The sequence below is a fragment of the Cnephaeus nilssonii genome (assembly GCF_951640355.1).
Source record: "Cnephaeus nilssonii genome assembly, chromosome: 4".
Lineage (NCBI taxonomy): Eukaryota > Metazoa > Chordata > Mammalia > Chiroptera > Vespertilionidae > Cnephaeus > Cnephaeus nilssonii.
This window is the reverse complement of record NC_137075.1, coordinates 80,674,203-80,698,560: the sequence shown is the minus strand read 5'-3', so window position 1 is coordinate 80,698,560 and position 24,358 is coordinate 80,674,203. Positions and strand designations below refer to the sequence as shown.

The 24,358-nt window shown below is 40.7% G+C and overlaps 1 protein-coding gene across 5 annotated transcripts in view; it reads right to left on the bottom strand.

Annotated features, from left to right (window-relative positions):
- The window catches only part of FUT8 (fucosyltransferase 8), a 216,763-nt gene that overhangs the window by 14,012 nt on the left and 178,393 nt on the right, over window positions 1–24,358 (bottom strand). For all 5 annotated transcript variants that reach the window (XM_079767553.1, XM_079767554.1, XM_079767552.1 and 2 more), the window contains one exon: window positions 3,075–3,321. In XM_079767553.1, the coding sequence (XP_079623679.1) occupies window positions 3,075–3,321 (247 nt within the window). The remainder of the gene's footprint in view (window positions 1–3,074; window positions 3,322–24,358) is intronic.

Here is a 24,358-nt window from a genome sequence, read left to right as displayed (position 1 = left end):
CTGTCTTATATATAGCCCCCACTGGGGATTGAGCCCACAACCTGAGCATGTGCCATGACCGGGATCGAAAGATGATCTCCTGGTTCATAGGTCCACACTCAACCACTAAACCACACCAGCTGGACTCTTTAGCTTTAACATTTGGAATAGGGGCCAGTAACTTCTGTATGTATGAAAACTAACACAAGGGAAGGAGGGGTGGGAGTTATGAAAATAAAAACAAAAACAAAGGAGAGATGTAACAGAAAGAAGAATCAAAGGCAGCGGAGTGTCTGAGGCAGTGGCAGAGTACTACACTAGCAATCTTCTCAATTCGCCCAGTCCTCCTGAAATTAGGCCTGGACCAATATTTTGATGGAGGACCATAATGAAATATCTACGGAATAATCAGAATGTTAGACCTGTGAAGGATAGAAGTCATTTCATTTAATGTAACTCTTTCACCTGACAGTTAAGGAAACTGATGCTTCTGAAGACATTCTGGTGAGCACATATAACATTAGGCATTTTGCCCTAGCCAGCTTAGCTCAGTGGATAGAGCATTAGCCTGCGGACTGAAGGGTCCCAGGTTCGATTCCGGCCAAAGGCACATGCCTGGGTTGCAGGCTCAATCCCCAGTAAGGGGCATGCAGGAGCAGCCAATCAATGATCTTCTCTCATCATTGATGTTTCTATCTCTCTCCCTTTCTCCCTTCCTCTCTGAATTCAATAAAGAAATATATTTTAAAAAAAAAGACATAAAGCATTTCAACCCAGTCTTCACAAAAGTAAAAGTTATTTGTGTACCTGACTAATTTTCACTATTAGACATCAAGCTCTTTTATTTATTCACAATTCAACAAACAAAATGAATAAATGATAGGTAGACACAAAAATGCTTAGTATTATGTTAGTAAAAACAAATATCATCTAATCTAGTGTTTTGTTTAAAACAAATGAGGAAAGGGTAACAATTAATGAAGGCCCATAAATGAGCAAGTAAGTTGCCTAAAGTCACATAAATTTGTTAGTGGTGGACGCTAGATGGGACCCCAGATTCCTAAGTCCTAGTGCACTCCTCTCTCATTACAGCATACCACCTCACTTGCAAATAACTTAGTTGTCTGTGCTACTTCAATTTTCTACACTTGGCCAACTCTCCATCTGGTGGATGGTCCATTGAAAATTAATAAGGGTTGCTTTCTGGTATGTAAAACTACAGGATAGCCAAAGTTAAGAAGGTTCTGGAACTTTCGGCAGAGATTTTCTTTCCTCACCTCTGAAATAATTATCTCTGCCCACTTCACAGGACTGTGTTACAGGATCAATGAGGTAATGTAGTTGGAAGTATTCTGATAATTTAAGTATTACAGTGTTATCTTTCTCCATCTTTAAGATCCAGTTCAAACACTGCAGCTGTGAAGCCTTTCCTGATCCAGACGGAAGTATGTTTCCCTTCCCTGACCTCTTTTAAGGCTTTTAATACTTCTCTTGTGGTATTTATCATGTTCTACCCCATATAATGTCAGTTATGTAAGTCTCTTATCCCACAGGCTAAAATGAACCGGAAGGATCCATTTGAAAAAAATTAATCGCTGTCCCCCACAGTAGCAGGTATTCAATACATGCTTTGCAAATAAGTGAGTGAATCAGTAATATATACTAATAAAAGGGTAATATGCTAATTAGACAGGGTCAACTGGACATCTTCCGGTCATCGGGTCCTCCTTCCAGACAAAGCCACAGTGGCAGGAGCCAAGGCAGAGGCAGTTAGGGGCAATCAGGCTGGAAGGGGAGGGCAGTTAGGGGTGATCAGGCCAGCAGGCAAACGGAGTAGGGGCGATCAGGCAGGCAGGCAGGCAGGCAGGTGAGCGGTTAGGAGCCAGCAGTCCCGGATTGTGAGAGGGATGTCCGACTGCCGGGATCATCCCTCGAGGGGTCCCGGGTTGGAGAGGGTGCAGACCAGGCTGAGGGAAAACACCCCCATCTGCACAAATTTCATGCACTGGGCCTCTAGTGTATTAATATTAATCAATAGCTTACTTTATCACAAACAGCATAAGCAACAGAATGCCATAGTCTAGTCTACAAGTCTATTTTCAGTATTAGTCTCTCTGAAAGGTGATAATATTTTACAGTGCATTTTTTCCCCACAGAACCAAAATCCTCTTTTAATCCTAATATTATCAAATTCATCATTTTAAGGACAGGTATTTTAAGTATAGTAGGTACTCTGTTTTTACAGATGGAAAAATCAAAACCCAATACTACTATTAGGTAACTTGGCCCAGAAATAGAGAAAAGTCAGGACTATTACCCATGCCACCTAACTCCCAGTCCAGTATTCTTTCCATTGTGCAAAGAACATTTTCCATAGTGTGAAGTCTGGCATCAGGACCCAGGAAAACTCCTTTTTCCCATAACTTTTTATTTGCGTGTATAGGAGCGCACACTTGTCAGCAAATGCTCTTTTAGATATTTCTTACTCCCAGGATTTCCTAATATATCTCCCGTAACATAAGCACCATACTGAATACATATATACATTGTAACTTCCAAGTGGGTCAAGATTCATTTTAAATAATAATTTTAGCATTACTTTACAGTACAAATGATATCCTTGTTCTCAAAATAGCTTCCAGGACAGAAAAGAAAACAGAACATCAAAAAAGCAAAATAATCACCCGTGGCAATTAATGAAGCCTAAGAATAAGGTGCAATCGGAAAGCTATATATGTGACAGCTTCATCTCATGGCCTGTTGGGGTACGACACGATCATGTATAATATCCAAAATACTCCCAATAAAATGACATCTTGCTGGTTTCCCCTGGAGAGACAACTAAATTCTGAAATATGGGCTTAATACATTTGTCAAGTAAATAAATAAAACAAGGGTGACAAAGTATGATGACTCAGCCATTCTAAGTAAACAAAGGAAGACTAATCTCCCTGGGGCCTCAGGTGAACTTTAGAACCTGTTTTTGAGTGGAGCAATGAAAACTAAACTATAGATTGTAAAGTTCCCAATATATGGTAAAGGTATATATACCTGCTACTCCATATCACTTTATGAGGAACAAATCAGATTCTCACCCAATAACTGGATGTTTGAAGCCAAGCTTCTTGGTGGCCTCTTCTATCTCCTTTTCCAGCCAAGGTTGTGGGCGGATCAAGTATTTGACAAACTGCGACACCCACCACACTGCAGGGTCACCATGAACTCGAACAAGTCGATCCGCAAGGTCTTCTGGTACAGCCAGGGGTAAATATGGAGGACGAGGATGAAGACTGTCCACAATGGGAAGCTCGACCACCTGAACATTTTTGTCCTTTATTTCACCTGAAAGAATATCAAAACATCATCATCACCACACTGTACTGTTCATACAACTACTGCCATTTAATAAGAACTCACTTTGGGTGCTTTCATCTTCATAGCATCCCTAGAGAAGTATAATTTTCATTTACCAAGGAAGTTAAGTAACTTGCCCAACCTGTTAGTACTAAAGTGGCAGAGCTCAAGTTCACATTTGGGTTGGTGTGCCTCTCAAGTCCATAGCTTTTCTTTTCTATCATAATATGCTGCCAAAGCAACACCTCCACACCAGATAAGGATGGTATCCAGAAGTCAAAGCAGCTCATCAGAGAATGACCATATTGCCAGTGGACACAGCCACCCAGGCCAAGTCCTGTTCTTTGTAATTATTGTTGTGTGTTTTTTAAATTAGACATAAAGTATTCTCAAAACGTGCAGCTTGTCATTATAGCAAATGGCTCTTGCAGTACTTTCATGACAGAGCAAATGATTCTGAAGATACCTTATACAATTATAAACCAAGGATCTATATCTTTTTAAGAAAAAAATTATATTATTCTAAAGTCTTTTTTTTCTTTGGCCAAAATAGGCCTATTATATATTCAAGATTATGATAACAATAGAATCTGTGTTTACCTGGATATTGATATAAAGTTACAATAGAGATTAGATACTAATTTTTGTAGATGGTGATTAGTTTCAGAATCCAACTTCTAAATGTCATTAATATTACTGTTCTATCAATATTATAATGAATGAGAAGAACCAAAATGTGATAGCCAGCATTCCTAAAGTTTAATTTACATATTAAAGATCACATAGTAATAACTAGAAGACACAAAGATACCAGGCAGAGAGATTTCATAAATATAAAATGTACTGAATTAAATTTTCATTAACAAAAAGTATTAACCTGAACATATAAGATAACTCAAGTTAAGATTTTGTCATCCTATCTAATAAAAGAGTAATATGCAAATTAACCATCACTCCGCTACACCCACAAGTCATGCCCACCAACCAATCAGGAGCGAGTATGCAAATTAACCCAACCAAGATGGCTGTGGCCACGGAGCGAGCAGGAGGCTTGGGTTTCCCCGGCAATGGAGGAAGCCAAGCTTCCCGCACACCCTAGCTTGCCCACGCCTCCATTCAAGGCTACAAAGTTTCAATTATAGAAGATAAATAAATCCCAACAAAAATGGTGGCAGCCACAGAGCTGGAGAGAGCAGGAGGCTTGGGTTGCCCCTGGCGATGGAGGAAGCCAAGCTCCTGCAGCCCTGGCCTGCCTTGGCCTCTGCTACAAAGTTTCAATTATAGAAGATAAATAAATCCCAATAAAAATGGCTGCAGCCACGGAGCAAGCAGGAGGCTTGGCTCCGCTCAAGGCTACAAAGTTTCAATTATAGAAGATAAATAAATCCCAGATACCAGGGCCTCCTCTTGGGTCACCAGGGGGCGTGGCCGGTCTGCAAACCACCACAGGCCCCTCGCCCAGGCCGCCCCACGCCCCAAGGGAACCCCCACCCTGATCCAGGACACCCTTCAGGGCAAACCAGCCAGCCCCCACCCATGCACCAGGCCCCTATCCTATCTAGTAAAAGAGAAATATGCAAATTGACCATCATTCCAACACACAAGATGGCTGCCCCCATGTGGTCAAAGATGGCTGCCCCCATGTGGACACAAGATGGCCGCCACAAGATGGCCAGCAGGGGAGGGCAGTTGGGAGGGACCAGGCCTGCAAGGGACGGCAGTTGGGGACGATCAAGCCTGCAGGGGAGGGCAGTTAGGGGTGACCAGGCCGGCAGAGGAGGGAAGTTGGGGGCGACCAGGCCTGCAGGGAAGGGCAGTTGGGGGGGACCCAGGCCTGCAGGGGAGAGCAGCTGGGGGGGGACCAGGCCTGCAGGGGAGGGCAGTTAGGGGTGACCAGGCCTGCAGGGGAGGGCAGTTAGGGGCAAACAGTCTGGCAGGGGAGCAGTTAGGCATCAATCAGGCTGGCAGGGGAGTGGTGAGGGGGTGATCAGGCTGGCAGGCAGAAGCCATTAGGGGCAATCAGGAAGGCAGGCAGGCAAGCAGTTGGGAGCCAGCAGTCCTGGATTGTGACAGGGATGTTCGACTGCCCATTTAGGCCCGATCCTACTGGGAGGCAAGAACGATTTTCGTCCACTGGGCCTCTAGTTTACACTAATAAAAGAAAAATATCGAAATTGACCATACCTCTGCAACACCCACCAGCCAATCAGGAGTATGCAAATTAACCCAACAAAGATAGTGGGTTAATTTGCATACACAGGCAAGGAACGAAGACTGAAGGCTCCAGCCTGAGTGAAGACTGAAGATGACTGAAGAATGAAGAGGCTTGGCTTCTCTGCTGCGGCCAGAGCAGAGAAGCCAAGCCTCGCTGTGGCAGGAGCGGAGAAGCCTCGAGGTTTGGCTTCTCCGCCTGGGTCCCAGGTGCCAGAGGAAAACCGGTGCTGGCAGCCAGGGGAAGGAAGGCCTATTGCACGAATCTTCGTGCAACGGGCCTCTAGTTATATATAATGAATTAGAATCACAGTTAATCATTAAACCATTAAAGAATGTACTTGTAGAGACTAATCCTAGAATACATTTAAAATGTATTCACCAGAATGAATACACAGTCCTCAAATTCTGTTTTTCTGCATTATGCAGAATGTTCTAAAATACATTACATGATCTGGGAATGAAATCACTCAAACCAACTATATAGTTATTAGAAAGTCAGTGATATAACTAAGAATTAAAAACGTTTGGCTAATATTCTGATATGTAAAACTCATTTCAGGATTCTTAGAACAAAGCCCTTGAAACATGACATTTGCTGCAAGAAAAAATGGCAATAAATAAATTTATCATCAGTATGGCAGTTCACCTAGAGTGCCAGTTAAGAAAAAGTTGGGCAAACTTATTATATGGGAAACTGTAACTAAGCGTGTGTGGGGAAAGAGTGAGCCACATTTTCAATTAAACTCTAATAGTCTCCTTAAGGCCAGGAAAATCGGGGTGCTTTCCCTGATGTGGAGATAAGAGAGTAATACATGAATCAGAAAATGAGGAAGGGAGAAAGGTAGTTCTTTTTATAAAAAAAAAAAAAAGGAAGACCCTAGCCTCTCATATATGATCATAAACAAAAGCAAAATTAGTAGGGCAACCTTCCTTTTGTGATTTTCTTCTCAGTAAAGTTAAATTGTTCTTACATGACTGCCCCAGGCATCATTTCCTTACAGATAGCCTTATTGACAGCTTTCAGAAAGAAATGAAAACTATGCCTAGACCTTCAAGACAGAGAATTTAGTTAATTTTATTTTATTCTTTGTTCACTCATTTGTTCAAATATTTGTTGAACACTACTATGTGGCAAACACTATACTAGGCAGAGTATACAGTGATGACTCTTTCTTGCCTCCGTGATTTCCTGCTCAAAAATCTCACCCAGAACTAGAATGCTTTCAAACATCATCACCAAAAATCATACTATCAAAAAGATATCAATTCACTGCGTAGTAAAATATTAAGAGAAAAGGGTATTTATATATATAAATAAAAATACAGGCATAGTATCAAAGTTCAGCTTCCTCAATAATGTTATGTTCCAAAATGAAAGTAAATAACAGTACATTTTCTGTTAGAACGTCCCTTCTTTTACTTAGTTTACCACATAGCGTTTTTTATCTACTGAAATACACAACCAAAACAATTTAAATTGGGAATAGATCCTAGAGATAATCTTATTCAGTACTTCCTAAATTTTAGTCATTTATGTACCACCTTTATAGTTTTTATCAGATCCATGTATCATTTGCACTATTTAATGTTTTAAAAATTCACTTTTTAAAACTTAAATGAACTTATTTTATAGATGGTAACTATAAATATAACTTCATTGAAAACAAAACCATGTTATTAAATATATACTATTGCTTATTAAAGGGCACGGTGCTCAAGCCAGATTTCTATTTTAAAAAAGGAGACTGTTAGTGAGATTTTAAGGGGTAATAATTGCTTTTCTCCTTATATTTCCTATAAGTCTAAACCTAAATGAGACATGAAGAGAGGAATAAAATGGCAATCAAAATGTATCAATCTGATTAACAATAGGATGAATTAGAGAATGTAGGTTTTTTATTTTCCTTTTCTTTCTATTTATGGTCTCATAGGTTTCCTAATAGTTCCTACCAAGTCCTAAGCAGAGTTTGTCAACCAAGCCCTACTTCACAGTGGAGGAGGAGGAATATGTGTTCTGAGAATGGGTCACGCCATGAGAGAAGCCAGTCACATTTGGCGCCTCTGCCCAAGCTCACCAGTTGTATAGCACGTTACTTCCACTGCAAGTGGAAGGGAAATGAGGCAGTCACAAAGAGCAAACAAGCACTTCTGTACTTTCCCTTCTAAGGAATGGAATTTACTTCCCACATATGGAAACTCATGTGAAATGAAGGATTTACAGTGCCTCTCCCCATCCACCTCTGTCCCCAACCCCAAACAATTATCCAGCGTTAAAGAACTATTACACATATCATGATACCAAATTGAGACTTTGTCTTGGACATAATAAATAAGACTGAGAAAGGGATAACTTTCTCAACTGTGATTCAATATTTTTTTAGTACTTTATCAGGAAACTGCCTGAAATTATCTCACGTGCCACCTAAAATAATCTGTAGTAATCTGTTATAAATTTCAGAGTTTGGAAAACATAGATTTATTTAAACTCCCTCATTTTACACAGGAAATAGACAAAGTGGCTAAATGAACTTCTCAAAGATAATACTAGTACAGCTAATAAATGGGCTAGGATCAGACGCTAGAGCTAACTTCATTACTTACATTACATTCTGCTTTCTGGAACCTACACACACACACACACACAGTTGTCATAAATCATATAATATTATATATGTACTAGAAGCCCGGTGCACGAAATTCGTGCACAGCGGGGGGTTGTCCCTCAGCCCAGCCTGTACCCTCTCCAATCTGGGACTCCTGGAGGGCAGTCGGACATCCATCTCACAATCCAGGACTGCTGGCTCCCAACTGCTTGCCTGCCTGCCTTCCTGATTGCCCCTAACCTCTTCTGCCTGCCAGCCTGATCACCCCCTAACCACTCCGCTGCCAGCCTGGTTGATGCTTAACTGCTCCCCTTCCAGCCTGTTTGCCCCCAACTTCCCTCCTCTGCCAGCCTGGTCACCCCTAACTGCCCTCTCCTGCAGGGTTGATCACCTCCAACTGCCCTCTCCCTTGCAAGCCTGGTCCCTCTCAACTGCCCTCCCTTGCAGGCCGGGTGCCTCCCAACTGCCCTCCCCTGCTGGCCATCTTGTAGTGGCCATCTTGTGTCCACATGGGGGCAGGATCTTTGACCACATGGGGGCAGCTATATTGTGTGTTGCAGTGATGGTCAATCTGCATATTATTCTTTTATTAGATAAGATAGAGGCCTGGTGCACGGGTGGAGGCCAGCTGGTTTGCCCTGAAGGGTGTCCCGGATCAGGTGGGGGTTCCCTTGGGGCGTGGGGCGGCCTGAGCGAGGGGCCTGTGGTGGTTTGCAGGCCGGCCAAGCCCCCTGGCAACCCAAGCAGAGGCCCTGGTATCTGGGATTTATTTTCCTTCTACAATTGAAACTTTGTAGCGGAGCGGAGCCAAGCCTGCTGCTCCCTCCGGGGCAGGGCGGCAGCCATTTCTGTGGCAGTTAATTCACCTTCTACAATTGAAACTTTGTAGCATTAAGCGGGTGAGCCCGGCCAGGGTGTGGGGAAAGCTTTGCTTCCCCTGTTGCCGGCGGCAACCCTGGCCTGCTCTCTCAAGCTCCATTCTGCTGCCGTTTGTTTGAGTTTGTTTACCTTCTATAATTGAAACTTTGTAGCTTGAGTGGAGGCTTAGGCCTGCAACGGCTATGGAAAGCTTGGCTTCCTCTGTTACCTGGGAAACCTTGCTCTCTGTGGCTGTAGCCATCTTGGTTTGGGTTAATTTGCATAATCACCCTGACTGGCTGGTGGGCGTGGCTTGGCTGGTGGGCGTGGTTTATGTAGTGGCGTGATGGTTAATTTGCATATTACCATTTTATTAGAGAGGATTTTTAAAATCACTTAAGTATGGCCCCTTTGATCAATCAGGAGTGCCCTGCATTCTCTTAAGACTTTACTGTTAAAAAAAGTACTATATCAACCTTCCAGCAAGAGAATGTTTTATATGTATAAGACATGCATAAGTAAGTCATACACTATTCATTAGTAAAGAATCAGTGCAAAGTAGCCTAGGCATTACAAAATTGAGTGCCCAGTTCAACTGGAATGGACATGATCATTATTAATTATTTCAGGGACTCATTTTCAAGACTACCTCCTCATGTTGATAATCCTGTTTTATAAAGTGATTTCTCTTTGCTCTGGGCAGGTGATACTCAAAAGGCTTGTTATACACAAAGAGCTCTCTGCCAGGGCCACAGACAGCTCTTTGGAAGGAAGGATTTCCACAGCTGCATGCAAGTACCTCTACAGAAGCACCTTCCCTCCTAGTCAATTCCTAAGAGCCCCATTTAAAAGCATTACTCTGTCATCTTTCTATGTGACATAAGACAGACATACTGGCCCCAGAGCTACTCAATTATTACTCTTCAGTAGACTCTATAGAAAGGGCTTCAGAAGCTTAACATCCACCATAAATGAACAGGTTCTGCTATAACAAAAAAATGTTTCAAGGGTAGGGAAGATTTTGGCTCCTAGTCCATGAGATTTCTTCTGCATTTACAGTCTTCTTTCTTCAGTTGCTACTAAGCAACTGTATCACTGACTTGTGAGAGAAGCAGAACTCAGGAGGGGGAACTCTCCTGAAGACAGAACTCACAGAGCTCAGAACTGTCAAGGCTAAGAGGTTTGGAATAGTGTTGCCAATTGAAAAAAAAAATCTAATAAGACATCACTATCTAGAACTTAAATTTCACTTGTGGAGAGGAGGGGATTATTAGTAACATTTTGGAGATTATGAAACCAGAAAGCTGTTTGCTTTCTGAACTCAAGCCTCATAAAGAGGTTTCCCTCAATCTTCCATAGGTCCAGACTTCCCCCAAATAGGAGGAGAGGGGTAGAATGTTGTTGTTTTAAATATATTTATTGATTTTTAGAGAGAGGAAGGGAGAGGGGGAGAGAGAGACAGAGATGGAGGGAGGGAGGGAAAAAGGCAGGAAGGGAGAGAGACAGAGATAGATAGATAGATAGATAGATAGATAGATAGATAGATAGATAGATAGATATAGAAACATTGATTTGAGAGTGTAACATTGATGGGTTGCCTCCTGCACTCCTCCATTCGGGACTGAACCCGCAACCTGGGTATGTGCCCTGGCTGGGAATTGAACCGGCAACCTTTTGGTGCACATGGCCAACCAACTGAGCCACATAGGTGAAGAGCCAAGGCAAGAATAAAATTGTAATTCCCTTCCTAAGGGCTGCCTTGAATGGTTATAGTTGCTAGGTGTCATGACACGTAACAGCCATTCCAAGGACTATGCCAACTGCTGAGACTCATGGCCCTATTTGAGGCTGGAGCAGGGAGAGCCAGCAAACAAAATATAATAAGGCATCCTGGCTGGCATGGTTCAGTGGTTGAGCATCGACCTATGAACTAGGAGGACCTGGTTCGATTTCCAGTCAGGGCACATGCCTGGGTTGCAGACTCGGTCCCTAGTGTGGGGTGTGCAGGAGACAGCCAATCAATTATTCTCTCTCATCATTGATGTTTCTCTCTCTCTCCCTTTCTCTTCCTCTCTGAAAGCAAAAAAACAACAACAACAAACAAACAAAAGGAAACTATTTAAAAATAATATATAATAAGGTAAATGCTTATTCATATAGTACCTTGACTGTAGTGCATAGTGACTAAGAATATAGGCTTTGGAGTCACAAAAACTGGTGTTCAAATCCTCTATCATTAAGTTGTGTGAACTTGAATAGGTTATATTTAACTTTGCCCCAGTTTCTTATCTGGAAAATGGCATTGATAATAGCACCTTATTTATCATCAAAATGGGATTAATAAAAGTATCTTACTCATTGAGTCATTTTAAGGTTGAGGTACTGTCTGAAGAAAGCTAAGCATGAAACCTAATGCATAATAATTCTGCTGCATAATTCTCAAGAAGCTGGCTACAGTTTGATCTAGGAAGAAGTTATTTGCCAAAATAACACAGCCTCTGAAAAATATATAAAAGTGCCCCATTTCAGTGAGTCAAAGATATATCCAAATATATTAGATATAAGAATATAAGATATATACTCAAAGTAAGCCCCATTTCAGTGAGTCAAAGATATATCCAAATATATTAGATATAAGAATATAAGATATATACTCAAAGTAAATCTTATTCATATTGTTTACCATAGTCAATAGAACAATGAGCAGCTATTTTTCAAAATACTCAACAAATGTTCAAACTGAAGAGCAGTGACTGCAAGCTATCTGAAAGTTCTGATAGAATTATCATCACTAACTTCACCTGACCCAAAATTCTGTTCTACACTAAAAGCACAGAATAGCAGTAAGTTGTCTAAACTAGTAACACTTCCTGTTCATATTATGGCAAAAAAATTGGTATCCTTAAGTTATACCCACAAAGACTATCTGGACTTCTAGGATTTATATTTTCTTTAACTCTGTGTGGCCGAATATGACTCTGATTAAATTCTTACTAAACTCTCTGAAACTTGTTAGAGGAGACAAAAGTAAAAGGAGAGCAAGATTGCAATCTAACTAGCTGTCATGAGACCTCTAGAGGCATGGGGGAGCTTTGTTGATTTTACTTGCACACAAATGATACCCATTAAAAAAAAATCACATAAATGTGCGAGGTCTGTTCTTTTGGGTTTAACAATGATGACATTAATATTTATACCCTCATTTAATGACTGATCTCTGTTCTCATTTGAAATATGGAGAAAAGATATACTATTAAAACTTGAACATCTGGCAGACTTTTTGTTTTCAACCACTGCAGCTGATCTCTTCTTGAACTTGAACAAGCAACTGCTGACTGCCATATGAATTCCATCACCGCTCTACTTAAGCAACAACTCAAAGACTGTTATTCCTGCCAGTTTGAAGCCTCAACCGAGTGAAAGTTTTAAATTCAATCATATGAAACACAGTGCAGTGTTAGCAACATTCTTAAGAATTAGCATATCACACGATGGGGATAATTGTGCAGCATTCTTATGAGGTGCTTGCTGCTTTTACTAGAAAGAGAAATGCCTTGCAAAGGCAACTAGACTCATGGGTTCACTGACCTCCATGAGATTCTGACGGACTGAACTCTGGAAAGGGGACTAAAAGAACAGCTAGTGTAAAATATGTGGTATCTTAGTGAGTTATGCAGACCAGAATAAGGCAAGCAGGACAGGGTCAAAAGTAAAAAGATCAAAGAGGTTTGCTTGCATCACTCCACTAAACAGAAGGCTCCCTGAAGTCATTCTTAATGTTTCTGAAACAAATTTAGGCATTTAACTTTTATATACAGATACTAGTATGTTACTTTGCCAAACGGTTTCATATGGTCCGCAGACAGCTTGCTCATAAAGAGAATACTATCAACAGTTTCTTTGATGATTTACATTGCATAGGCCCTAAGAACTCCATGGCTAGAGGTTTAGGGGATTTTTTTTGTTTGTGTTTTAATAATTTAGTATTTTCTTCTAACTTAGAATCTTCTTCCAACCCCAAAGGATCCTAAAGAATCCTAGAATAGCTTTCCTTATTGGCAAGAAACAAGGGAGTAGAGGAGTGGAAAGAAAGACAAGGCTTTATTTCATCAAATGTACTGAAGAGCCAAACCCCAACCTCTCTTACCACCTCTTGTGAAAAATCACAATCCCACTTTCATATTCCTCTTATTCCTTCATCACATGTCATATCTCCTTGAAAGAAATAGCCAGGAGGGAGGACCTCACGGCAATAATGGCCTTTTAATTCCTTGAAAATTCCTGAAAGACGTGACTGGTGAGCAGGTGTGCCATCAGGATCTCACAGGGCAGATCAGTCACTTGGCATATGCTGCGTTCCCTATTGCTTTGGGGGAATTTTACAGCTGCCACTGTGATTAGCACATAGCTGGAGAGTTGGAATGCAACATTTCGTGTTAGATTTACAGTACTTGTAATTTCTCTGGTAAGTTACGATCCAATTATGGTATATCAGGAAGGCCTAATTTGGGTTTCCTGATAGCATAAAGGTCAATCCTAGTATCTTAAGATACAAGAGTTATCACTAGAAATTCTGGCTATACCATGAGAAAAAAAAATACAGAGTCATATTGGAAAAAGGAAATAATAACAAAACAGTTAAGACTTGTGGAATTTGAGGAGAAAAGACAATTAATCAAGTGCAGCACCTTGTGCAGCACTATGCAAAATGCTGATAAAACAGACAAACATCTCGGCCTACTAAGGCAGGGACTTGAGCAGCAATGTCCCTCATACAAATCCACAAAGTATCAGCAGCTCCAAGGGTCACCTGCCACCATTCCCATCTTTAACTCTTCCTGCCTCCTCAAACTGCAGAATACGTCTTTTCTCCCAGCTGCCTCCTCCTCCACCATGGAAGAAAGAAGATGAGCAGTAGGGGATGGCTTTATGTGCCATGCTACAGCTCCTATTGTCACTGCTGCTGCCAATCTGGTAAAAGTCACCTGACCCTCCCTTTCTCCTCTTCTGGGTTGTGTTACCTAACTAGAAAGAGAGCTAATACTTGACAATCTATAGCCTGTGGTGGCATAGCTAAGATAAATACTGTAAAGACATTACTCAAAAAGTGGCTCTATTTTACCCTTTTTGGTTTAACAGGGGGAAGAGCAGGGGATATCCATAAAAGAAGAAAAAGATCTTTGAGGCAAAAGACATGAAACCTTACCTAACAGAGCATGGGAAGGAGAGGAATGTAAAGGGAGAAGATAAATGTAGCAAATGGTGAGGAGATGTGTGAGATGAGGAGACGTAGTCTTTTGCTTGTTATTGCTTAAAAAATTTAATACTTTGTACAGATTTGATACTTTACACCAGGGGTCCTCAAACTATGGCCCACGGACCACATGCGGCCCGCCGAGGACATTTATCTGGCCCACCGGGTGTATTTGCCGCCGCTGCCTGTCCTGCTTAGCAGCCGACTCGTCCAGGGCCGCAGTGCGCATGTGTGGAATGTGCGCCTCACTCTCCGACTCCCCTCCTTCTCTCTGAGGAACAGTGAACTGGCCCCCTGTTTAAAAAGTTTGAGGACCCCTGCTTTACACTATGGTTTCCATGACGTTTTAAGTTTATGCTTAAAACAGAGAAAGTATCACCCCAACCTTCTTTAGAACCTTCACCAAAATTTGCAAAAAAATTCTGTCACCACCTTGCCAAGAAGGTTATCTACTACTAGAGGCCCGGTGCATGAAATTCGTGCACGGAGGGGGGTTGTCCCTCAGCCCAGCCTGTACCCTCTCCAATATGGGACATCCCTCTCACAATCCAGGACTGCTGGCTCCCAACTGCTTGCCTGCCTGCCTTCCTGATTGCCCCTAACCGCTTCTTACTGCCACCCTGATCACCCCCTAACCACTCTGCTGCCAGCCTGTTTGTCCCCAACTTCCCTTCTCTGCCGGCCTGGTCACCCCTAACTGCCCTCTCCTGCAGGGTTGATCACCTCCAACTGTCCTCCCTTGCAGGCCGGGTGCCTCCCAACTGCCCTCTCCTGCTGGCCAGCTTGTGGTGGCCATCTTGTGTCCACATGGGGGCAGGATCTTTGACCACATGGGGGCAGCTATATTGTGTGTTGCAGTGATGATCAATCTGCATAGTACTCTTTTATTAGATAGGATAAAGGCCTGGTACAGGGGTGGGGGCCAGCTGGTTTGCCCTGAAGAGTGTCCCGGATCAGGTGGGAGTTCCCTTGGGGCGTGGGGCGGCCTGAGCGAGGGGCCTGTGGTGGTTTGCAGGCCGGCCACGCCCCCTGGCAACGCAAGCGGAGCCTGGTATCTGGAATGTATTTTCCTTCTACAATTGAAACTTTGTAGCCTGGAGTGGAGCCAAGCCTGGGGCTCCCTCCAAGGCCGGTAGCCATTTGTGTTGGGGTAATAATTGAAACTTTGCTGCCTTAAGCGGGTGGGCCCGGCCAGGGTGTGCAGAAAGCTTTGCTTCCCCTGTTGCTGGTGGCAACCCTGGCCTGCTCTCTCAAGCTCCATTCTGCCGCCATTTGTTTGAATTTGTTTACCTTCTAAAATTGAAACTTTGTAGCTTGAGTGGAGGCTTAGGCCTGGCAAGGGCAGGCGGAAAGCTTGGCTTCCTCTGTTACCTAGGAAACCTTGCTCTCTGTGGCTGTAGCCATCTTGGTTTGGGTTAATTTGCAGGCTCGCTCTGATTGGATGGTGGGTGTGGCTTGTGGGTGTGTCGGAGGTATGGTCAATTTGCATATTTGTCTATTATTAGATAGGATTCCTCATCATATACAACATCTTTTTAGACGTTTATCTATCAACAGGCCACAGAGTCTTACCTGGTAGAGCTCCAAATCAGAAGCCATCATTTTACAGTAATTCTATTTTCATCCCAAATCATAAAATCCTGGGCAGGGATGAAGGTCCAGAGTCTGTTCCTTCCATGTATTTTACTCCTTCTCCATGACCCATGCTATAAGCCATTTCTAAAATAATTCCTGCATCCACCCTGTCCTAGTCCCACCTCCCTATCAGCAACTTTAAGAATTTTTACTGAACACTACATGCCAGGTACTACATTAAACATTTTCTATATATTTTCTAATTAACCCACAAAGTTGTGATGAGGTGAGTATTCTCTTATCCCTATTCAAGATGAAGTTAAGTAATCTTTTCAAGGTCTCCCCGCTAACAGTCAGAAACAGGAGTTGAACCCAGACATTATGATTCCAGAATTTGAAGTGTTACTCCATACTTACTCTATTACTTTAAAGTTTCAGAGGAAGCCAAAACCTAGATCACTCTGCAGTATGCACTAGATCTAGGAATTTAATATTCAGTAAAGGACATAAACTTCAAATGTTGATCATACATGCCCATATAAACCAATTAGTTAGCTGTGAATTGTGGCTTAACAAAACAATTTTATTCACTGTCATTTTGGGTTCGTACTGGGATCCTGGAAGAAACAAAAATAAAAGCTAAAGCAGCTTATCTCAAATTTAAATTATTTATATGAAACAATTTGGGTGCTTTTTAGTCAAGTTAAAGCTCATGGTTAAGAGTTAATAATGCCTTCAGAACTTGAGAATATGAATTAAAACCAACCTATGACAGGCTTATTTCCTAATAATTTATAATAAGCTTTTCATGAAGAAGAAACAGCCTACTTCAGAACAAAGGATCTGGAAGCAAAGTTACCATAAAGCGGTTTATTAAACTTATAACCACTTTCCCTATTATCTATTTACATACTTATTTTCAACTATTAAACATTAAAGCAAAAATATTTTGTAATCTGAAATACTTCTATCATTAAAAATTATTTCCTCCTTTAATTTGTTCAGTGGTATATTTAGGAATAAGAAAAAATAAATTTCAATTTCTTCATAAATACTTTAAAAATTAAAGTACTCCTGCCAGGCAAGTGTGGCTCAGTGGTTGAAAGCTGACCTATGAACCAGGAGGTCATGGCTCGATTCCCGGTCAGGGCACATGCCTGGGTTGTGGACTCAATTCCCAATCATGGGTGGGGCATGCAGAAGGCAGCCGATCAATGATTCTCTCTCATCAGTGATGTTACTATTTCTCTCTCCCTCTCTCCAAAATCAATAAAAACATATTTTTTTAAAAAAATTAAAGTACTCCTGATGGATGATAAGATCCCAAATTCAGGATATAATAACTGATGTCACCTAAAATGGATCATACAATAAATATAAATATTTTATACTTTCCGAAACAAATTTCAGCCTTATTATAATCATTAGCTTTATTCATGTCAGTGGAACTTTAAAAATATTAAAAATGCTAAGTAAAATAAGCCAGTCAGAGAAAGATAAGTACCATATGATTTCACTCTTATGTGAAATCTAATTAACAAAATAAACTAGTAAACAAAATAGAAACAGACTCATAGATGCAGAGAACAGACTGACAACTGTCAGAGGGGAGGGGGCTGCTGAGCTGGGTAAAAAAGGTGAAGGGAATAAGCAAAAAACAAAAACCTCACAGATACAGACAACAGTATGATGATTACCAGATGGGAGGGAGGATGGAGGGAAACAGAAGAGGGCATGGGGGTTTAAATGGTGATGAAAGGAGACTTGAACTGGGGTGGTGAATACACAATACAATATACAGATGATGTATTATAGAATTGTATACCTGAAATCTATATAATTTTATTAACCAATGTCACCTCAATAAATTCCATTAAAAATAAATAAATAAATAAATAAATAAATATCAGAGAAAGGACTTTTAGAGGTGATACAAAGTAATTAAGTTAATTCAATAGATTAAATTGAACATACATGAATGGGGATTATCACAATTGTGTTTATCTATATATATAAAACTCTAATACGCAAATAGACCGAATGACAGAACAACCGAACAACTGGTTGCTATGACATGCACTGACCACCAGGGGATGCGCATGGAACATGGCGAGCGTCAGCAGCAGGCGGGATGGTGGAGCAGGGGAGCGGGGGCACCAGACCAAGGTGGGGCGCCGGTTGCTGTCATCAGGGCGAGCCTCTGATGGTTACTGAAAATTCTTTGCTCCCGCACGGTGCGGTCCCACTGGGCGCTTGTACCTGCTGCCAATGTCAGCCTCACTCGCACCTGCTGCAGGCGTGGGAGCCGCCGCTTGCACCTGCTACCGGCACCCGGCACCAGCCCCTATCGCTCGGGTGTGTCAGCAGGTGCAAGCGGCGGCTGCCATCCCCGATTGCCCTGAGGGCTTCTCCACCTCCCCCTTGCTTCTGAGGGGCAATTGGGGCAGCAGCCACTGCTCGCACCTGCTGCTGGCGCTGGCCCCAATTGCTCCGCACTTTCAGTGGGTGCGAGCGGGGCAGGTGCCATCAGCACTTGGGAGCGGCGGCAGTGGGAGCGGGGCTGCCGGCAAACAGGGGACCGAGGGCCACGGTGGGAGGGGCCTGGCAGGGACACGGAGGATGGGCTGAGACCTGCCCCTGTGCCCACCGCAGCATCATGGCCCACAGTTCCTTTCAAGGTGCATGAATTTGTGCACTGGGCCTCTAGTATCTGAATAAATTTGTGCAGTTCAGCTACTACATCTCAAGAATAAAGAGACATAATATTACTTAAGAAGAAGGAGATCTTCCAAATGACAATAGGACAATTCTCTTCTATATAAAAAGATGACAGTCGAAAGTGGATATGTTAAAAACCTGTCGAATCATGAAAGATTTAGACATGGTGTCCAAGAATGTGTTCACCAAATCTTAGAATTAGGAATCTTTCATTGGTGCTTGAAAGAAGTAGTTTAAGAAAAAAATTAAGTCTAATTTTATACTATAAGTAGAATGCTCACAGAATTCATTATTCCAAGCAAAGATAAAAGCCAGAAATGATATGTTTGGGGGAAAACATGAATGTTTAGACTTTGACACAAGAATGGCAACTATAACTCTCACAAAATGTCACTAAGAACTACTGTTAAATCAGAGTATTGAACTGAATGAATCAGTGATATGACCCAAAATGCCCTTCTTAGGCTTCAGTGCACAAAAAGACTGTGTTACATTTTGGCTCTAAAGAATGCTTTTTCTTTGTGTACCAACAAACTATTATGTCTTTTTCTTGCAGTATGGAGATAAAAGGATAAGGTGTATGTATGGAGAGAGAGAGAGAGAGAGAGAGAGAGAGAGAGAGAGAGAGAGAGAGAGAGAGAAATAAGGAGTAGTTACATGATACACAGAAGACAGCAAGGGCTCTATTCCCCAAATGGATGCTACTAGATGCTGTGGTAAGTTAATAACTAGTATTTAACAAAATTTTGGCTTTCAGAGATTTAAAATTTTAGGATTTCAACTCTTAGAAAATAGCGTAATTTTAAGAACCATCCATGCATGTACTATCACTGCATTTACCAAGTTGTATTATAATAATTACGTTTTTGTTTATATCTGTCTCCTACTCAAGTCTGAAATGAGGATATAAACCTTAAACTATTCATCTTGTTGCCTCAGCAACCACAACTATCCCAGGCACATAGAAAGCACAAAATAAGTGTTTAACTAAATGGATAAATATATTAAGTATTATAATTAGCATGGATGCCACCATCTCCTGAGGAAATAATCATTCAGTTAGTAGATGAGCCCACCACTCAGCATTACAAACACAATGTTAAGGGTGAATTTTGAGATTTGAAACTATCATCAGTTTTACTGCTTTAAGATACAAAATTTGAATAAAGGTATTACATAAATACAGCTTAGCAAGTAATAATGTATCATTTTCCAGGTATGTGTTACCTAAGAAACTAGAAAAATTCTTAAATAAAGGCCGTACCTAACTAGCAGACTACTCAGAAAGAAGATAATATTCTTGCTTTTGTTTTTTGGGTTTGTTTTTTTTTTGTTATGATTTCATTGTACACTTTTCCAGGGAGCTGAATCTAGGTTTCCAAGCCAAAAGAATTATCTTTGAGAGTTACAAACACTCTAGAATCTACTTTAGTTATTAAATATCAGAATTTATAGTTAATTTTTACATGATGTACTGAGCCTGATGAAACTGAAAATTATGCTAGGCATGTTTTATTGCTAGAACAAAGTTTATCCTTTCTTTCAGAATTTTATTTGTTTCACATTATAGTATATTAACTTAAAATAAATAATGAAAATAATTTATAAGAATATCAGTTAGGATACTTATATAACATAATATACAAAAATGTTATTTAAAACTAATATTTTCATATCCCTTGTTATTGCTGTTTGTGATCATTACTACAATTATAATAAAACATATTGTACTTTTTCATTTTCAGATAATTTTCACATATTAGCTCAGTATATTTGCAACAGAGCTCTCTGTTCTCTGTAAGACCTGCCTTCAAGGAAAACTATTTTACCAGAGCCTAACCTACTGAAGAGGTTTTACCAAATCCTAACAATCTGGGAGAAGGCATATACAACCTCAGGTTTTCTAAAAGATAGACCCCTAATCATGGGATTATGGAATATTTCCCTTCCCCCATACTATATCACCATATCAATATAGGGCTACTGAGTAGTAACAAAGGATTACAGCTAAAAGAACTGCCTATTTAAGAAGTCTTCAAGAAAATCTAAAAACAACAGTGCAATAAAAAAGATACTAGAAGAAAACTTAGCATCTGACACCATGGTTACAGTTAACAGTTAACACAGCCTACCTCCTAGCCAGATAAACATAAACCTGACAATAAAGGCCTATGTACTTCAGTTTCTTCTTAGCAGATACAGCAAGTCCAGCTTTCATCAAAAAAAAAAAATTACAAGATATGCTAAATGACAAAAAAAAAAAAAAATAGACTTAAGGAACAAAGCAACCATTAGATCCAGTCTCAAATATGGCAGAGATTTTGGAATTATCAGTCTGGGAATTGAAAATAACTATGATTAATATGATAAGTGGAAAATATGCAACAAAAGATGAGTAAGGAAAAGAGATGGACACTCTACTAAAGAATCAAAACTAAATGCTAGAAATAAAAAACACTGTAACAGAAATGAAGAATGCCTTTGATGGACTTATCAGTAGGCTAAACATGACCAAGGAAAGAATCAGTATCAACAAATCTGCTAAAGGATTTATATTCAAATATAAAAAGATCTCTTAAAACTCAACAATAAGAAAACAAAGAACCCTATTATAACATGGATGAAAGATGAACAGACAACTCACCAATTCATACAGATAGTGAATAAGCATATGATGATTAATATTATAGATCATTAGCACATTGCAAATTAAAACAGGATACCGCTACATGCCTATTAGAATGGCTAAAATCTAAAACACTGAGTGGCAACATGGAATGCTGGGAAGGATATAGAGCAACAGGAACTTTCATTCATTGCTGATGCAAATGCAAAATGGTAAAGCTATTGTTATGAACTGAATATTTGTGTCCTCCCCAAATTTTTATGTGGAGCACTAATCCCCCATGTGCTGACATTGGGAGGAGGGGCCTTTGGAAGGTAATTAGGTTGAGCTGAGGTCATGAGGATTGGGCCTCTATGATGTGCATAGTGCCCTTAAAGAAGAGGAAGAGATTCCAGAGCTTCCTCACTCTATCAAGTGTGGATACAGCAAGAGGCATCCTGCAAGCCAGGAAAGGCACTCACCAAGAACCGAACCTGCTAGCCTCCAGAACTGAAAAATAATGCCTGTTAAGCCACCCAGTGAATGGCAGCCCAAGCAGACTAGGACAGCCCCTTTGGAAGACAGTTTGGCAGTTTCTTATACAGCTAAACATAGCCTTACCATACAACCCAGCAATCACCTCTTAAGGATTAACCTAAATGAGTTGAAAACATATGCCTATGCAAAAACATTAATATTTATACCAGCTTTTATTCATAATTGCTAAAAACTGGAGGCAACCAAGATGTCCCTCAATAGGTAAATGGTTACACAAACTGTGACACATCCATACAACTCAGTATTATTCAGCAATAAAAGGAAATGAGCTGTCAAGCCAGAGAAAGACACGGAGGAACTTTTTTTTAAAAAAGCAGTCAGTCAAAAAAGATTTCATAATGTATGATTTGAACTATATGACATTCTGGAAAATGCAAAATTATGGAGACAAAAAAAGATTAGTGATTGCTACAGGTAGGGGGAAGCAAGAGAGGTTAACAGGGGTGAACACAGGAGATTTTTAGTGCGGTGAAACTATTCTGTATGATTATGTAATGGTGGACACTTGAAATTATGCATTTGGCAAAACCCTTAGGACTATATAACACAAAGACTGAATCCTAATGTTAAACTATAGACTTTAGTTAATAATAATGAATCAATATCAGCTCATTAATTGTAACAAATGTACCACACCAATGCAAATGTTAATAATAGGGGGACTGGGCCATGGAGAAGGAGGGGAGAAGGAAGATGATGATGAGGGAGCATATGAGCATATGGTAACACTGTACTCTCTTTCTTTTCTTAAAAAATTTTTATTTCCCGATTTTGAGAGAAAGAGAGAGAGAGAAAGAGAGAGAGAGAGAGAGAGAGAGAGAGAGAGAGAGAGAGAGAGAGAGAGAAAGAGAAACAATGATCTACTGTTCCTCTTATTTATGTGCCCTGATGGGGGAATAAAACTAGCAACCTTGGCATATCAGGACAACACTCTAACCAACTGAGCTACCTGGCCAGGGCACACTGTACTTTCTAATAAATTTTTCTGTAAACCTAGCATTGCTCTAAGAAATAACGCATATTAATTAAAAAAAACATGCATTCAAAAAAACTTAAAGAATACACATACACATATATTTAAAGTATTTTTATTTTCCTTGTTACATTTTCTACACTTCTTGGTTTTTTTTCAGCAATAGGTAGTCATTGTTTTATATCTTTAAAAAAACTATCTTAAAATAATTATGCCAAACAGAATGACAATATGATCCAGATGAAATTAAATCTGGAAAATTGTGATCTCTGACACCACTATCTAGTTAATACATCTCTAATCCTTCTTTTCTTGTCATATATTAATTAAAAATCATGCTATCCACCCTCCAGGGTTATTTTGTAGGACAGTCTTTAAAATTTTTGAAAAAATACCACAGAAACTTATAAAAATTATTAATGATGGGAAAAGATAAGGTGTTTCCTTTGACCGTAGAGGGAGCTAGGCCAAGAAAGGGTTCCAATGAAACCTCTAAACCAACCAACAAAGGCTAAGCTGATCACAAATTGGAAACACAAAGAGAGTTTTCTATGGAATCAAAGGCTTTTTCAGTCCAACTGTAAGGCTACTAGTATTTGGAGAAACAGCTTACATTCAATAGAGCATGAGTCACAGGTTACCTGATATCTCTTCCCCTGGTAAGAAACTTATTCTATCTGAATGTATTTAATTTCTACTTCAATGTAGATATTTTCAAGTACAAAACTGTAAGAATTTTCTGGTCAATATTGATATGAAGACCTTAATTCGATATAAATAGAAGTGTAGCCTTTATAAAATCCTCTTTCTTTTATGGCAAACAGATACATTAAATTTGCCCTCATAACAGTTTCTTACTCTTTGCTAATTGGTGGAATTTCAGGGCTTAAAAGAAATCAAAGTGATATAGCAAGCCTCTTTCCCTATTTATTACCTCCAAATTGTTGTTAACAAAATAAAAACTCTTAAAATTAACAATATCCTATCTAATAAAAGAGTAATATGCAAATTGACTGTACCTCCGCCACATCAACAAGCCACGCCCACCAGCCAATCAGGAGCAAGTATGCAAATTAACCCAACCAAGATGGCTGTGGCCATGGAGCAAGCAGGAGGCTTGGGTTTCCCCGGCAATGGAGGAAGCCAAGCTTCCTGCACACCCTAGCTGGCCGTGGACTCCACTCAAGGCTACAAAGTTTCAATTATAGAAGATAAATAAGTCCCAACAAAAAATGGCGGCAGCCATGGAGCTGGAGAGAGCAGGAGGCTTGGGTTTCCCCAGCGATGGAGGAGGCCAAGCTTCCTGGCCTGCCTTGGCCTTCGCTCAAGGCTACAAAGTTTTAATTATAGAAGATAAATAAGTCCCAACAAAAATGGCTGCGGCAACTGAGCAAGCAGGAGGCTTGGGTTTTCCCAGTGATGAAGGAAGCCAAGCTTTCTGCCTGCCCTGGCCTGTCCTAGCCTCCGCTCAACGCTACAAAGTTTCAATTATAGAAGATAAATAAATCCCAGATACCAGGGCCTCCGCTTGGGTCACTGGGGGGCGTGGCCAGCCTGCAAACCACCACAGGCCCCTCGCCCAGGCCGCCCCACGCCCGAAGGGAACCCCCACCCTGATCCAGGACACCCTTCAGGGCAAACCAGCCGGCCCCCACCATGCACCAGGC